At 32.6% G+C, this 14,586-nt stretch overlaps 8 protein-coding genes across 8 annotated transcripts; 3 read left to right on the top strand and 5 right to left on the bottom strand.

Annotated features, from left to right (window-relative positions):
• Positions 1 to 147: 147 nt before the first annotated feature.
• sun2 (Sad1 / UNC-like C-terminal family protein) lies at positions 148 to 2,973 on the bottom strand. Its single transcript, XM_761009.2, has 3 exons — positions 2,514 to 2,973; positions 850 to 2,482; positions 148 to 787 (listed from the first exon to the last, which is right to left on the bottom strand). The coding sequence occupies exons 1-3, from the start codon at positions 2,966 to 2,968 to the stop codon at positions 176 to 178; spliced, it is 2,700 nt and encodes an 899-aa protein (XP_766102.2). The 5' UTR covers positions 2,969 to 2,973; the 3' UTR covers positions 148 to 175.
• Positions 2,964 to 3,604, top strand: TpMuguga_01g02210 (Ribosomal protein L33 family protein). Its single transcript, XM_061305197.1, has 2 exons — positions 2,964 to 3,332; positions 3,369 to 3,604. The coding sequence occupies exons 1-2, from the start codon at positions 3,166 to 3,168 to the stop codon at positions 3,586 to 3,588; spliced, it is 387 nt and encodes a 128-aa protein (XP_061161974.1). The 5' UTR covers positions 2,964 to 3,165; the 3' UTR covers positions 3,589 to 3,604.
• A 39-nt stretch (positions 3,605 to 3,643) lies between these two features.
• Positions 3,644 to 5,149, bottom strand: TpMuguga_01g00580 (putative integral membrane protein; the record flags this gene model as incomplete). The annotated part of the gene is made up of 2 exons (XM_761008.1): positions 3,644 to 3,761; positions 3,786 to 5,149. The coding sequence occupies 2 exons, from the start codon at positions 5,147 to 5,149 to the stop codon at positions 3,644 to 3,646; spliced, it is 1,482 nt and encodes a 493-aa protein (XP_766101.1).
• A 334-nt stretch (positions 5,150 to 5,483) lies between these two features.
• On the top strand, positions 5,484 to 7,639 carry TpMuguga_01g00579 (uncharacterized protein; the record flags this gene model as incomplete). The annotated part of the gene is made up of 1 exon (XM_761007.2): positions 5,484 to 7,639. The coding sequence occupies exon 1, from the start codon at positions 5,633 to 5,635 to the stop codon at positions 7,637 to 7,639; it is 2,007 nt and encodes a 668-aa protein (XP_766100.1). The 5' UTR covers positions 5,484 to 5,632.
• A 69-nt stretch (positions 7,640 to 7,708) lies between these two features.
• On the bottom strand, positions 7,709 to 9,928 carry TpMuguga_01g00578 (uncharacterized protein; the record flags this gene model as incomplete). Its single annotated transcript, XM_761006.1, has 3 exons — positions 7,709 to 8,102; positions 8,207 to 8,640; positions 8,750 to 9,928. The coding sequence occupies 3 exons, from the start codon at positions 9,926 to 9,928 to the stop codon at positions 7,709 to 7,711; spliced, it is 2,007 nt and encodes a 668-aa protein (XP_766099.1).
• Positions 9,929 to 10,105: 177 nt separating this feature from the next.
• On the bottom strand, positions 10,106 to 11,426 carry PAE2 (putative proteasome subunit alpha type-5). The gene is made up of 4 exons (XM_761005.2): positions 11,325 to 11,426; positions 10,931 to 11,289; positions 10,632 to 10,841; positions 10,106 to 10,340 (listed from the first exon to the last, which is right to left on the bottom strand). Exons 1-4 carry the CDS (start codon positions 11,336 to 11,338, stop codon positions 10,159 to 10,161), a joined length of 765 nt encoding a protein of 254 aa, XP_766098.1. The 5' UTR covers positions 11,339 to 11,426; the 3' UTR covers positions 10,106 to 10,158.
• Positions 11,405 to 13,459, bottom strand: TpMuguga_01g01230 (RAP domain protein). The gene is made up of 10 exons (XM_761004.2): positions 13,056 to 13,459; positions 12,899 to 13,024; positions 12,795 to 12,869; positions 12,581 to 12,734; positions 12,470 to 12,550; positions 12,226 to 12,386; positions 12,066 to 12,194; positions 11,792 to 12,019; positions 11,607 to 11,702; positions 11,405 to 11,550 (listed from the first exon to the last, which is right to left on the bottom strand). The coding sequence occupies exons 1-10, from the start codon at positions 13,169 to 13,171 to the stop codon at positions 11,436 to 11,438; spliced, it is 1,281 nt and encodes a 426-aa protein (XP_766097.1). The 5' UTR covers positions 13,172 to 13,459; the 3' UTR covers positions 11,405 to 11,435.
• On the top strand, positions 13,356 to 14,568 carry TpMuguga_01g02360 (RNA recognition motif family protein; the record flags this gene model as incomplete). The annotated part of the gene is made up of 4 exons (XM_061305216.1): positions 13,356 to 13,512; positions 13,546 to 13,628; positions 13,661 to 13,773; positions 13,853 to 14,568. The coding sequence occupies exons 2-4, from the start codon at positions 13,597 to 13,599 to the stop codon at positions 14,566 to 14,568; spliced, it is 861 nt and encodes a 286-aa protein (XP_061161973.1). The 5' UTR covers positions 13,356 to 13,512; positions 13,546 to 13,596.
• Between the last annotated feature and the right edge of the window lie 18 nt (positions 14,569 to 14,586).

Below are 14,586 nucleotides of genomic sequence, written 5' to 3'. Positions count from 1 at the left end.
GGGCTAATCTCACCACTAAACTATATTATTGGACATTTTACTATACTATATATTCTATATCAATCTTATTATGGTTATTAAAGGCAGTGACATGTGTTGGGGAAAGTGTTAACTCGTGACAACAGAAATATAACTATATATAACCACTAAATATATATTATATTAATAAGTTAGATTAAGATTTTTTTAAATTGAGTAATTTTTTGATTTTTTTATCGTGTGAATTGAATTTACAGATCCAAAAGATTTGTGTGCAAATGTACAGTAGAAACAGGAAATAGAAATTAAAATAACCAGAAAATTTATCCCTAAAAAGGGAAATAAAATTATTCAAAATCAATAAAAAATCGCTATACTTGTCATAATTGTCCATATATAACCAGTCGTCACCTTGGTCCATTGATATGTTATTGAAAGAATGACCAAGCGGCTGAGTACACATACAACCATAATTTGCAATGGATTTTGTAAGTTTTGGCTTATTAAAGAGTTTATAAAATTTACTTAATTTACATAGGAACAAGTATCTTTTAAATGACTTCCTGTCAGAAGTACAATTTGTTAATTTACACAGATTTTTTTTCAATCGTAAAAGATCTCTATTTTTAATGTACAAATAACCCGTTTCATAACAATTATATCGTTTTATCCTTTTATAGTAATATTCACCTTTTCTTAATGAATTCTTAAAACTCTTAACATCTCTTACAACTAATTTATATCTCCTTATATCCAATACCTTCAATATCACTTCAAACTCGTAATTCAATTCACGCTCCAATTCTCCCTAAAACATATGCAAATATCCACGTATTAATATGTCAAAAGTTGTAAATAATAATTTGTTACCTGTTGATTGGAATATAATTGTCGTTTGATGTAGAAGTTGAGTAGATTTTCAACTTGATAAATTTTATTGGAAAGTTTATTGGTTAGGAATTCGAGAGATTTAATACGTTCAGACAATTTTAAAAGCACGTGTTTATGTGTTTTGGAATCAGTCGACTTTGTGTTTTCATCTTGTTGATAAAAGTTACGATGTTTAAACTTTTCCTTTTCGTCAAATTGTGCCTTTTTACCATACCTCTTTGACTTGTTTAGCCTGTTTAGGTTATCTTTATACCTGGTAATCTTTGACAAAAAATCAAATCTATACAAAGAAGTGTTTGACTTAATTAGTTCCTTATCAAGTTTTTGATTTGATGAATCTACATCAAAGGGGAAATAAGTTGAGTAACTTGAGGACACATTAATATACAACTTATTATCGATCACAGTCACGGTTGATATATACTTATCCTTAACCTTATAGTCGTATCTTCTAACTAAACTTTCATCATCAATTGTTAATCCTTTAAATTTAGGGACTGACATTATATTAATTCTATTGTCAACATAAAACAAATATAATTTATCCCTCAAATTGTGGCTTAGTGAACCAGTTCTGGGTTTGAACCCATGAATCCTATAACCCTCAGTAAATTGAGTGAAAAGAAGAGTAGAAAATGACTTCAGATTGAAGTAAAAATAACATTTGAATTTAGAAATTAGGCCCATAGACTCTGTACATACTAGAATTGGTACCTCCTTAATTCCCACATCGTTCATTATCCCACCTATAACATGCCTTTTATTCTTGAAAAAGTAAAAAATAACACTTTCAAACCAGAGATGTCTTGAGGGAAGTCTCACCTGATCTAAAATGTTAGCGTAATAGACAGAATACTTGTCCAAAAGTAGGTTAGTGATGAACCTGTTACAGTCAAATTGGAAAAGCAAATTTGTACCACAGTACCTTTTAAACTTTCCAATCTTCAAGACTCTGTGAATTAACTTTTTATTATGCAAATTTTTATCTTTCCTCAGTGCCAGTCTCATTAGAAACTTGTAAAATGAGTTCAAAATAACGTTCTTTATATCATACACAAAGGTTGGGTTTAGTACTTCTGAAGTCTTTGCAAAACACTTTAAGTCTGACAATTTCTTCATTGGAGATTCATGCAATGGACCTATTTCGCACACTTCTCTCTCTGCTTCTTTCTCCTTTTTAGTAGTAACCATAACACTATCCGCTGCGGTATCAGTATCAACTGCGGTGTCCAATTGTTTATTCACAACAGAACCAACCATATCATCACAAGTATTACCAGTGGTTTCATATGTTATTGATGGATATCCAGTAACATTTGGTTGCGCAAATGAATTGTAAAGGGAACTGTCGTCAGAAATTTCAGTTTCCAAATACTCTACCGCCGTGATCCCATAGACCATCATCTTCGTTATTGAGCAATAGTAGTTCAACTCAAGCCTATGGTAATCTAAAAGTTCGACTTTTAAGTATTTACCCCAACAGTCATTTTTATCAGTGTTACATACAACAGAAAGGTCAAAAATCTCATTTCTTGAAGGGTCAGTTTCAAGCTCACCCAGGGTAAGCCATTTCCCACTGGGATATGTGCCGGTTATAGAAATTCTAATGTTCCTAAAAATTAAAATTGTAATTTAAAACAAACTTGTAGGACGAAGAATAGTACTCGAAAGACAAAAATGATATTTCCTGGATCAAAATACTCTCAGGGAATGACAGAACAAACCAGTCTGAGGTATTGCAAGGTGTAAGCATATATGAGCCAGAATCATCTTCTAAAATCCTTGATACCTTTGACAAACCTTTAGAATGTGCGATAATCTTGGTGCCAAACTCTTCAGAGGCAAAGTCGATCCTTGCTGAGTATAAATCTGGGTCAAAAGGTTTAGCCTTTATACGGCTTGTAGATAATTTAGACTCATAAACACGAAAATTGTCCTGTAACTTTAAGCGAGATTTGTTAACCAAAGCGACTTTCTTGAGAAAGAAAAAGAATAATAAAATAAACAAAAAAAAGCGAAAAAAATATTCAATTTTGGATTTTTTTGGTGTTTTGGGAACCTTTTCAAAGGAATTCCCTCTTGATTTAAATAAACTCATTTAATCATTTTATACAATAATATATATACTGATTATTTTTTAAAAATATATTAAACGCCACCATTTAAAATTCAATGTCACGATTAATTTCAATTTCCCTCTTTATTTATTTTTTTAAACTTTATCACAGATATAAATGTGTAATAATTTAAATTATTTGTGGAAAAATTTAAATGTGTAGGTTATAACTTGGTGATATGATTTTCCTCTCTAGAATCTTACTTAGGAACAATAGTAAGCGTCTTCCCGTGAAGCTTAATAGTTGTGTTCAATCTGGATATTTTTATTTAACACATATATCACCTCTAAAGTCAAAGTTTAGAATGGCGTTACGTAAATACGATCCCAGACTCGATAAACATGTGTAAGTCTACATTTAATCCAGTAAAATTCATATTAGGGTTTTCTATCAGACAACTGCCGCTGGTTCAGGGCAGAAAAAGACTCCGGCATCTGAGCATTCTCAGAAATATGCCCGCTTTACTGGGAAATCCAAGAATATGAGGCCTCTGTTGGCCCGTATTCAAAGGGCGTATGAATACGGAAGATACAATGCATTTGACAGAGCATATCAACGACTTGTAGATTCCAGAGGAAAAGTTACTCCAAGACTTAATTAAACAAAATTTGTTAGCAACTTGAAATTCGGGTAAAATATTAACTTTAAAATTTGATTTAAGTAATTTCATTGAGCATGTGTTTACAAATATGTGGATAACTTTTTGTTTCATTTAAGTTTATATTAATTTCGCTTGAAACCTTTTGATATTTAGGCCAATATTCAGATTCATGTCTGAACGATTTGTTTAAAATATACATCATTTCCCTGTTCCAAATTTGCCTTGAAACTTGTTTTGTAAGGTCTTTTACAATTTTGTTAATTAGTTCTTCGGCATTGCCCAGGGCCTTGAAGAAACTGTCACTTCTATTAATCCAACACAAGCACATCCAAGTTGCGATGTTAAGTGCGAACACTGCAAAAATCCACCAAAATCCTTCATACTCAATAGCAGCGTACCACTGTAAGTCTGAGACTATTTTGGCATGTCCTAGGGGCACCCTCTTGTTCATTCTCATCCTTCTGTAGTAGAGGTTAAAACAAAGCAAAGCCGATAAAATTAAATTTATGACAAAAGGAGCCCAAATCTTAAGGAAAAATATTTTGATTTTCAGACCTTTCATTTTCCTCCAGACGTATTCTAGCTTTGACTCGTTAAACTGGCCAGACACTTCACTAAAATCCTTAATCAATCTCATCTTACTGTTTTTAAAATTTGATTTTTCCAGCATTTTGTTACTGGAATAAATCTGTTTCAGCCTCTCAAATGCTTCATCCCTTAACTCTTCCAACAAACTTCTTGAATCCTCAATGGACGTGAGACACAAGTTTTCAAGGCATAATTTGTATTGGAAATGAGTCATTAGGAACCCAATCAGCTGAATTCCAGAGTAAACTAAAACTCCAAAAAAGAAAAAGTTTTCAAACTGGGCCAAGTGCTTTAGAATACTATCTCCACTTTCCTTATTAGTAATCATTTTGTTAGATTTAGGACCGGATTTTATATCCCATAGATAATTATACAGCCTAAATTGGCAGAATAAATGTAAAAATAGAGGTAAGAACATGGCAAATAGCATCAAAACAAGGTTCAAGCCTGCTACAAAACTCTTAATGAACTTCTCAGTTTTATTAGTGAATTCTGAGCCAAATTCGTTTAAAGGCATATAACTTGAATAAATTAAATTGCTTTGGTCGCTTGTGTTCGTTGGAATAAGGTTAAAACATTTACTGCTGAACATACAACCGATTGGGTTAAATATACAGTTATTCCTTTGATATTCATCAGGTCCATCCTCAATTATAAAGTTAACACTGCCACTGTCTTTAGTAACTTGTGAATTATACTCTCCACTCTCAGGAAAGTGGTGATTTGTAACCACAGAGATGTTATCCACTGTGCTATTGGTGGTTTGAGACTCAAATTCTTCATTATCTATGTCACTAATGGGAATTTCCAGATCATGAAAGTCAACAGATGGATGACATTGGTGTAATTCCTGTACTTTATACTGTACATTTCCACTGCCATCAACTGATTTTAGAATATCATAAATATCCTCACGCTCGTCACTTACTTTACTACCAGTAAATATAAACTTTGCAAGCGTTATTTTATTCATTATATTTACACATTTTTACACACTTTATTAATTTAGTTATATATATTACAGTTAATTATATACATGAATTTATATTATATATTGGAATTATTTAATAAATTTGGTTCGATGATTCAAAATGTGTTCATCTCATTAATTCTATTAATTATTAAAAATTTGGGGAATTAATGCCAAAAATTCTTTTAATTTTAGTTAAACAAATGATTTAACTTCATATTTAATGATTTGTTAAAAAATTTATAAAATTAGTGGTGGAATCCAATGACGTGAAATAATTTGAGAGTTTTTTAACCTTCTAAATTGTTTTAAATTATATTAAAAATTGATTTATAATATTTTTTTAATATACCAAATTAGTTTTCTAATTCTTTTTATTTATTCAGAAATGTGTAATATATTTTCATACACTCAATAATTCTCTATTTTTTATCAAAACATTATTTTTCTATAAAACCTTAGTATTACACTATTCTATAGTACAAAATGCAGACTAAAAGGGTTCCTAATGTGTTTATGTCATTATACCGTCTTGCCAGGCAAGAAGATTTTGATTCCTTAAAATGGCGTAATATTTTAACTGGAATTCACAGGAAATCAAATGAAAAGCACAGCATAAAGGACATTTGCCTTTTGTACTACTCCCTATTTAAGGCAAATTCCACCACCTATCTATCCAATTTGAAGATAACGTACAAGGACCCAGAAACTAAGGAGAATCTTGGCCCTTTAACCATACGAGATATAGCAGATGTGTATATTAATAAGGTTTCAGACCTCTTATGTTACATGAACACGAAGCAGTTGGCAATTATTTCTAAATATTTACACATGATGAATAGGTTAAATGAATCTTTTTGTAACACTATTTTGTCCAGAATTAGTTCAAACAGCTTGAAAATCACTTCTAGATCGTTTTTTAACATTCTTTTAACACTTTCAGAGTCTAAATATGTAAATAGTGATTCAATAGAACGGTTAATAATTCAGAATAAAGGGTTACTGCTGGACATGAATAGTCTTGACCTCCAGTATCTTCTCAAGTCCATTGCAATCCACAACATAACTAACGAAACAATTTTAAATATAGTCTCAGATAAGTTAGAATACTACTTGAGGGATATGAAACCTGATGGGATTTTATCTACACTAAATTACATTTACAGGCTTGACTGGTACAATGAATCAGTTTTCATGAACTTGTACTTTAGAATTCAAAGTTTATTACCACAGTATAAACTTAGCTCAATCACATTAATTTCAAAATGTCTTTCACACTTCAAGCCTAGAGGTATTGAGGATTTTTTTGACTCTCAACTTATTCCCACTCTTCATAACATCTCAGATGCTGATGCTGGTAATTTACAATTAAGTGACAAGGTTGATATCCTGTTGTTATACAACAACTGTTATAAATGTGGTTCTAGATCATTTCCTAAATTACTACCTCAAATGTTGAATTCATTAACTGAGGATTATCAATGGGATCTGTTATTTTCAGCATTGAACCTTTTCAAAACTAATTCTAATGTAGTTGAACCTGACTTAATTGAGGACCAAGAAGATTTTGGAAGTTTACTCGCAAAATCAATAGAATTTTTTAAACTATTTCTAAATGCAAATGAAGTTGTACCTAAATATTTATCTTCAATTAGTAAAAATGTAGTTGAATTGGGAGTTGAAGATGAAGATTTATTTTTACAAATTCTCAAAAAAATGAAGGATCATGATAATTTCCCTATCGACTCATTAATTGACGTTTTGTTTAACTTACACACTGTTGAAAATGATCATTTTAACATTGTTTATGACCAATGTCTTCAAAAACTACTGGACCATGAAAGGGTTCTGGATTACTCTTTCTCACTTCGAATACTTTCTATCTTATTTTATCGGGATATTAGTCCTGGACCTGGTTTACTTTCAATTTTTAAGTCTTTATTCGATATTAAGAATTTACAAGACAGTTCTTGGAAAATCTCTACCTCAGAAACCTTTAGAAGTTTACATAAAATATCACGTTTTTTCATATCTGATGATAATCTAGAATATTTATTATATTCTATAGTCTTCCCATCATGCGTTAGTGGATCTGGACCTAGATTATCCCAGTATTTACCTGAAGTTTCATGTATCTTTAAGATGATCCCCGAGTTTAAAAAGAATGAATTGTTAAATGCACTATTGTATTACATTGGGAAGTTTGATAAAAACCTGTTAAATTCACTTTTAGAGTCCAGGAAAATAAGTTGTACTCCATTGAAAATTGATAATTTACCAGTAAATTTGGTTCCAAAACAACTTTTAAGGTTTGAAAAGGTCGAATATTTATTACTTAAGTTTGATGAGGATGTATTCGGGCCATTTTATTTAATTTCAGGAACTAGAGATGTCTATTATTACGGGAAATCTAAGGAGAAATGGGATTCAATAACAATGAATATTTATAGACATATTTTAACATCAATTGATTATAATCCAATTAAGATTTAATACTTTATAATTAACCTGTGATTTAATATTTGTATTGAATAATTTTATATATTAAAAGTAGATTGAGTTTTAAAGTGTTATTTCCTTACAATACTCTTCTACAAAGCAAATTTTAGAATCTTCATCGTATTTGAGAAGTGCAGTTTGTACTGTCTTTTTAGCAATTTCAGTAGCTTTACACATGTTTAGATAATGGTCAAGTTTGGCATGTTCTTTGATCATGCCAAGAATATTTCTCCCAGCAGTCCTAGTGGGAACTCCGCCACCTGTTATCCCCTTTACTGAAACGTCAACGATTCCATCCAAATTTTTAAGCTTTAAGATATTCGGGCCCAATCTGTCCATCAAAACCACCAACGCATTCAATGCCATTATTTGATATGATTTATTACTAAACAATACATATAAATACATATTAGAGGTAGTGATAGGGTATAATAGCATGAGTATACTAGGTACATTACTACAACCAGCAGTATATATATCTAACTAAATATATTACTGTAAACCCGGGATAACAAAGTATTATTAGTGATAACTGAGTATTATTAGTGAGTAATGAAATACTTTCGATAAACGGAGACAAGCTGTTGAGAAACTTTGAATTCATTAGAATATAAACAAATTTTGGCCAGGCAAAAGTTAGAGGCAACAATGAGATGTTCAGGTGAACTTGATACACCTTTTTTGGCGCACAAACCTATTGCCTCCGTGATTAAAGGGGTCAAAGCTTGGGGTATTAGTTCGAACATATGAGCAAGACAAATCAATGAACTCCTGGAAAGATTAGTTCTGTTTGTTCCCGCGACATCACAGATTTTTCTAGCTGTTTTTACAATCAGATTAGAGTCAAAAGTTCCCAAAACGTGTGGGTTCTTTAAAATCGCTTCGATTAACTCCTTCTGGAGCTTCGTGTGTTCATTGTACTTGTTTTCCTCCAGATTAGATATTTTCTCTAACAGGGCTTTAATTATTTCTTCTGGTGTTTTTATTACAGCAGCCTATAACCATATTATATACTGTGATTCGATAGTAATACTAATAATAATAAACAAAAGATAATTAGTAGATAAATAATTGTGGATAATAAGTGAATGGAGTAAAACTAACGGGTCTTGCATATATTGCACCAGCTCCTCTTTTAAGTGGCATAGGTCTTGTAAACTTGGGTCTTGGTGATAAACCCGGGCCTGATCCCACAGGCCCTCCTGATGGGACGTTTGTTGGTCTTGAGGGAAGTGAATTTGACTGAAAGCCATCATTATCTTCACATCTTGCGCCAAATCTAGGTGCGGATGGCCTGCTTACAGGTCCTCTTGGAGGATTACTACTTCTCTGTGGTGCTTCGTAGTCTTCCTCGTAATCATCTTGCTCTTGATTTTGTCGATTTGGAATATTTCGGTTTTGGAATATACTCTCTGGCATAGGCTTATCGTCTTTAAATCCTGAGCCAAATCCTGAAATGTTCAATGCTCCACCTCTGACAACTGCACCCTTAAATTGGAAAGGTGGAGGTTTGGCAACTGGTTCAGAATTCTCTTCATTTGAAATGGAACTCAAGTTTGAATTTGCTGTTCTGTAGGAAACGTTGGTTGCTGTAGTTTCGTTTAAATCTTGATTTCTTGTGTTTATTCCTCTAAGAGTCCGACCTCTTTTCTGGATCTCTTCATCTTTTTCAACATTAGCAGGGCTCGATTTCTCACGTTCTCTAGATGAACTAACCTTGCTTACACTTTCACCGCTTCCATTTTCACAGGTTCCATTTTCACAGGTTCCATTTTCACTGTAACTTTGGACACTGCTTGCAGTTTTCTTACTGGATTTGTCTTCTTTCAGTTCAGGTTTGGAATCAATTGGGGTTTGGGCATCGACCACTTTGGCATACACATCTGCTACACATCCGTCCATCTCCCACCAACTCTTCTTTGCAGCTCCTTTTATGCCTGAAATTGGAACTTCATCATGATTATTAACTTTTCCAGAAGGTTTCTTCAGCTTTGGTAAGGGCAAATCCACAATTTTCGACTTACTTTTTACCGACTTGTCCTTTGGCGGGGATTTTTCTTTCAATTTTGGCTCCTCCTTTTCCTTTTCTTTTGAAGGTTTCTCCTTAGTTTTAGACTTATCTTTGTCTTTGGATGAGGATTTTTCCTTAGATTTGGTTTTATCCTTTTCTGTTGGTTTGGATTTAGTAGGCGAGGTATCTTTGGTAACCTTGCTACTTTTTAAACTACTAGACTCCATACTGCTCTGAGATTCGATTCTACGCCTTGAACACTTATAACACATAATTTAACTCGAGCAAACTTTAGAAATATAAAACTCTTTTATTTATACTGCATACTATGCACATCATTTACAATTATACAGTATACCGTATAGTTAAAAGGGCATGTAAAAATTAGTCATAGATCTAGGGGGAAACACTTGAAGTTGGTTTCGATAAATAAAAAATAAATAGAAATCAAAAAACAGGAAAGATTATTTTTTATCAAAAATGTGTCTCGGAGAATTTGCGTCTACTCTGCACCTAGGTTTTCTGGCAGCTCCGGCAGGCTTGAAATAAGCTTTTCAAGTGCCTCTTCGTCATATTCTCTGTATTTAACATCATCTACTCTGATTCTGGCCATCTCCACATTCTTTGGGCTCATTTTTTCCTCCATAACCTGTCGTAGAATCTCAAGTACAAGGACCTCCGCATCTGAACATTACTTGACCAAACAGAAATTATAATAGTCAAAAATGCTTTAAAAATTAATATAAAGTTTAGATCTACTATAAAACACACAAATTAGCCCAAAACAAAGGAGATGAACAATTCCCAAAATTAGGGCTAACAAATTTCAGTACGGCGTACAAATTTTTGAAATAAAAAATTTAAAACACAACTAACCCATTTAAAATTAATTATTTAATTATATACATAACTATGTGTAGATAAGTATGTATAATAGCGGTATGAGTTGTAAAAGTATGTGTAAGAAGGTGTTACCTGAAAATTCCATATTTTCATCATATTTTTGTAAGAGGATGGACTCTGCTCCTTCTTGAGCTGAGCCAATAGCTGCAGCTTTATACTTAATGATGGTCCCAGAAGGATCAACACACCAGATAACTGGGCCTTCGACATCAATACCACCCACCAACAAAGCCACTCCAAATGGCCTACTCATAGTCTTCTTCTTCTTAGTGTCAAACACATCTATTCAATTATTATTATTTAAATATTATTAGTATATGATATCAATACAATGGTATATAATACCAATAATTGTGTGAAGTAAGGGGTACCTGAGAATTCTAAGGCGAGGTCAGCGATGGACTCAACGCATGATCTAATACCCATGCGTTCATTATATACAAATGTGTGGTTAACACATTCTGACCTGGCGTGGTCTACAAGAGTCTTGGCGTCTGCGATTAGGCCGCTCATGGCACAGGCGATGTGGTCGTCAATTTCCATTATTTTTTCCAAGGAAACAAATTCTAAAAGGGGCGAATTTGACCTTCTTTCTGAGGCAAAAATTACTCCTTCCTTCGTTGCAACTGCTATGGCTGTACTACCTAGTTTCATGGCTCCAAGTGCGTATTCCACTTGAAACAGTCGCCCCTCCGGCGAAAAGGTATTAACACCTCTATCGTACTCGCTTCTACACAATTATAATTATTAAATATTTCCACTTACCTAGTCGCGAACATTTTAATATACTATTAAAATAATAAATGGAATCACTGATGGGGAGTCATCATTATTATTCTACTAAGTACTATATATATTACATTAAATATTTCGAGTTTAAGTGGGTTTAACACAATTTTGTTTAATTTTATCAAGTTTTTGTTTAATTTCTAGAGGGTCAAGTTGGTCCTCTTGTATAAATTCTCCTAAACATTCAGATTCCCTCAATTTCCTACACAATTACATGAAATAACAGAAAATTCTTATAAAAAATGTGTAAATGAATACCTTATATAGTTAATTTTATCCTCTGTATTATTCATATAATCCACCCATTTGTACCACTGCACTCTTCTTATATTCCATCCGAGGTTATTCAATATCCTAATCCGACCTTGTACTCATATTTATAGTATATACAGTTTACCATTATATATGCTATTAGTTAATCTAAGTAAGGGGATAAAGAGTACCTATGTTGTAATTTGACTTTATTCGTATATAGTGTGGTCGATGTGTAAAAGCAGGATGGTCCATCTATGAACCAGCAGTTTGATTTATCCTTAATTTCTCCAATATCTATCCAAAAACATCCCCAGTAGAAGGTATTTCTATGATGTATCCCCATCTTTGCAAGAATATTAGATACATCCCACTGTAATTCCGAAGGTCTTCTCAAACATTGCTGTATTTTCCTCATACTAATGTATAAAATGTGAAATACAGAAATTTATATATATAAAATACCTGAGACGCGTATAAAATGCTTTGACTGATTTATCTAGTTGAGTCCAAACTTTTTGTAAGAGAACTCTAACTGCGACAGCTGAACAATAAGCTTGTTGCAAATGCTGAGGCCTAGCACAGATAAATATCCTAAATAATCATTTATTATTTAATGGATTACTTGGAAAAACGACTTAAAAGGTAAATTTGGGTCCTCTCATCATATAAATGAATCATTGATAAAAGGTTAACTGCATTTCTAAAATCCTGTGCATACAAACATTCCAACTTTTCAACCATCTTCTCAGATAACCTTTCCTTCAAATAATTTGTATAACCATCCTAATACATTTTCTACCATTACTATATATAATTTATTATATGGGTAACTATATAGTTAACTGTGGTAGAGTGTATGGGATTACCAATTTTGAAAGTGAATTACAAATCTTAATTAAATCTGTAGTCCTGATATCATCTAATCTTGATCCAACTTCAATCGAATACTAAAAATTAAAATAAGATAATTTTAATACTCTTGAGAGAAACTGCTCATTTCTTATTTGTACCCTTGCTAGTGACCATGCAACACACATCAGGCTATGGCTATTTAAATTTGGAAGCATCGGTTCAGTAAACTTCATCATTTCCTCATACAAACTAGGCTTTAAAAATCGACTCTTACCAAACCTAAAATAATACACAAAGTTAAATTAGAAGAACGTATTGAATACTGAAAAATAGTAGTACCCGTAATAAACATAACCTAATTGTTGACCAGTGAGAGTGTGAGAAAGTTCCAAAAGCCTGTTACCAAATCCATGCCTATCAACTTTTAAATATTAAAAAGATACCAAAGTTTCAAATCATGTTTCCTAAGGGTTGCAGCCTTTTGCACAGCGGACGATAATAGCCATCCATCCATCAAGTCAAGAGGACTATGTAACGATACCTTTGCGGGCATCCAGAACTTCCTCGTCCTATAAATCAAAGGTTAGGATATCTTTATACCTTTGCTGAGACCATGATCTGAACCTTTTATGAACACGTCTTCCAATTCTACGTACAACAGCCTCATGTTTTACGCCACGCTTAATGGCCTTTTCCCTCGCTCTAATAAGAGGCATTTACACTTGCGACTTCCTTATTGCAACTTGGCCATTATTTAAGCTCTATCAATCAACATAATGGAAAATTATTGAAATTAGTCAAATTAGTGGTGAAAACAAAATGGAAGGTTAAATGTGTAACTTTTAAACTTGATAACATCAGAATTAAAAATAGAAACTGGTTAAATGTTGTAAAACCGATTCAAAAAAGTATAAAGAGATTGGAATTTAAAATAATTAAACAGTTTAAAGAGTGAAAAGTATTACAAAATATATTTCATTCCCCATCCATAATGGAAGTAGAATATTCTTTTAATAAAATGAGATGAATATACGGGAAAGGAACATAAAATTATTTGGTAATTTTATTAAATAATAATTATTATTTTTAGTTGGAAATTTACCATTTGATGCCGTAGAAGATGATATAAAAGCGTTTCTTCATGGTTGTGGTCAAATTCGATACCTTTCGTAAGTTATTACTTTAAAAATATTAATTATTTTTAGAATAAGAAGAGATCCTCATACTAACAGAAGTAGAGGCTATGCCCATCTTGAATATAGAACTGAAGCAGAGTGTATAGAAGCCTTTAAAAGACTCATTGGTAAAGAAATTCGAGGTATCACATACAATACACATACATATTAATAGTCTATTACAGTATATTAATGCATATGATGGTATAATGAATATTATAGGTCGACCTATAAAGGTTGATTTCTGTGATGATGCTTATCGTCAGAAATACCCAGAATTAACATCAGATTCAATATTTCTTAAGGACAAACCTACATCAGTTATCCCTGATAATAGGCAATTTCAAGGCCCAGTTATACCACCACCTCCACCTCAGATCCCAATTCTACCTATTCCACAACCAAATTTAGGCATACCAATTGCACATCCAATACCTATACCTCAAACATTACCAATCCCTCCTGTTATACCAACTCCACCAGTTCCACCACCTCCTTTGGCTACAATTTCTCCCCTATCAGGGTTAAATCCACTAACTGTCATCCATAATCCACCCCCAGTACCTAATCTTACAGGGTTGGTTAATTTGCCTGTTCTGACACACCCAGTACCTATCGCTGGTCCAGAATTACCCTCAGAGTTTAAGCGACCTCGTTCTGATATTGAGTTGTTGATAGACAACGGCAAAATCGTGAACAATGATTTGTTTTATATGATTAAAAAGATGTCAATGTTGGACGTTTTTAAATTAGTTAAAAAGATCGACAGTTTAATGGAAAAGTCCCCGAATACCGCAAGGTCCATTTTAAATTCTAACCATTCAATGCGCTCAGCCCTAATTCATGCAAAATTACTCTTAGGATATAAAGACTTAAAATTCTCAAATTTGACACAAGCAAACCACTCACACATTTTCGACTACTTTGTAATTCACTAAAATCTCAAAATGCTCATT

This window comes from Theileria parva, chromosome 1 (assembly GCF_000165365.1).
Source record: "Theileria parva strain Muguga chromosome 1, complete sequence, whole genome shotgun sequence".
In the NCBI taxonomy this organism is placed as follows: Eukaryota; Apicomplexa; class Aconoidasida; order Piroplasmida; family Theileriidae; genus Theileria; species Theileria parva.
This window is presented reverse-complemented; position numbering and strand designations above follow the sequence as displayed.

Excerpts from the sequence above, each read along its gene's own strand:
- PAE2 (XM_761005.2), bottom strand. Across the intron at positions 10,842-10,930 it reads CCTCGCCTTAGAATTCTCAG|ATGTGTTTGACACTAAGAAG; the intron begins GTACCCCTTACT and ends ATAATTGAATAG. Across the intron at positions 10,341-10,631 it reads TGAAAATATGGAATTTTCAG|ATGCGGAGGTCCTTGTACTT; the intron begins GTAACACCTTCT and ends AGTAATGTTCAG.
- TpMuguga_01g01230 (XM_761004.2), bottom strand. The coding sequence starts at position 13,171 with ATGCCTCTTATTAGAGCGAGGGAAAAGGCCATTAAGCGTGGCGTAAAA. Across the intron at positions 12,735-12,794 it reads TTAGGTTATGTTTATTACGG|GTTTGGTAAGAGTCGATTTT; the intron begins GTACTACTATTT and ends GTATTATTTTAG. Across the intron at positions 12,551-12,580 it reads ATGAGCAGTTTCTCTCAAGA|TATTCGATTGAAGTTGGATC; the intron begins GTATTAAAATTA and ends TTTAATTTTTAG.
- TpMuguga_01g02210 (XM_061305197.1), top strand. The coding sequence starts at position 3,166 with ATGATTTTCCTCTCTAGAATCTTACTTAGGAACAATAGTAAGCGTCTT. Across the intron at positions 3,333-3,368 it reads CCCAGACTCGATAAACATGT|GGTTTTCTATCAGACAACTG; the intron begins GTAAGTCTACAT and ends AATTCATATTAG.
- sun2 (XM_761009.2), bottom strand. The coding sequence starts at position 2,968 with ATGAGTTTATTTAAATCAAGAGGGAATTCCTTTGAAAAGGTTCCCAAA. Across the intron at positions 2,483-2,513 it reads TACTATTCTTCGTCCTACAA|GAACATTAGAATTTCTATAA; the intron begins GTTTGTTTTAAA and ends TTTAATTTTTAG. Across the intron at positions 788-849 it reads AATTATATTCCAATCAACAG|GGAGAATTGGAGCGTGAATT; the intron begins GTAACAAATTAT and ends CATATGTTTTAG.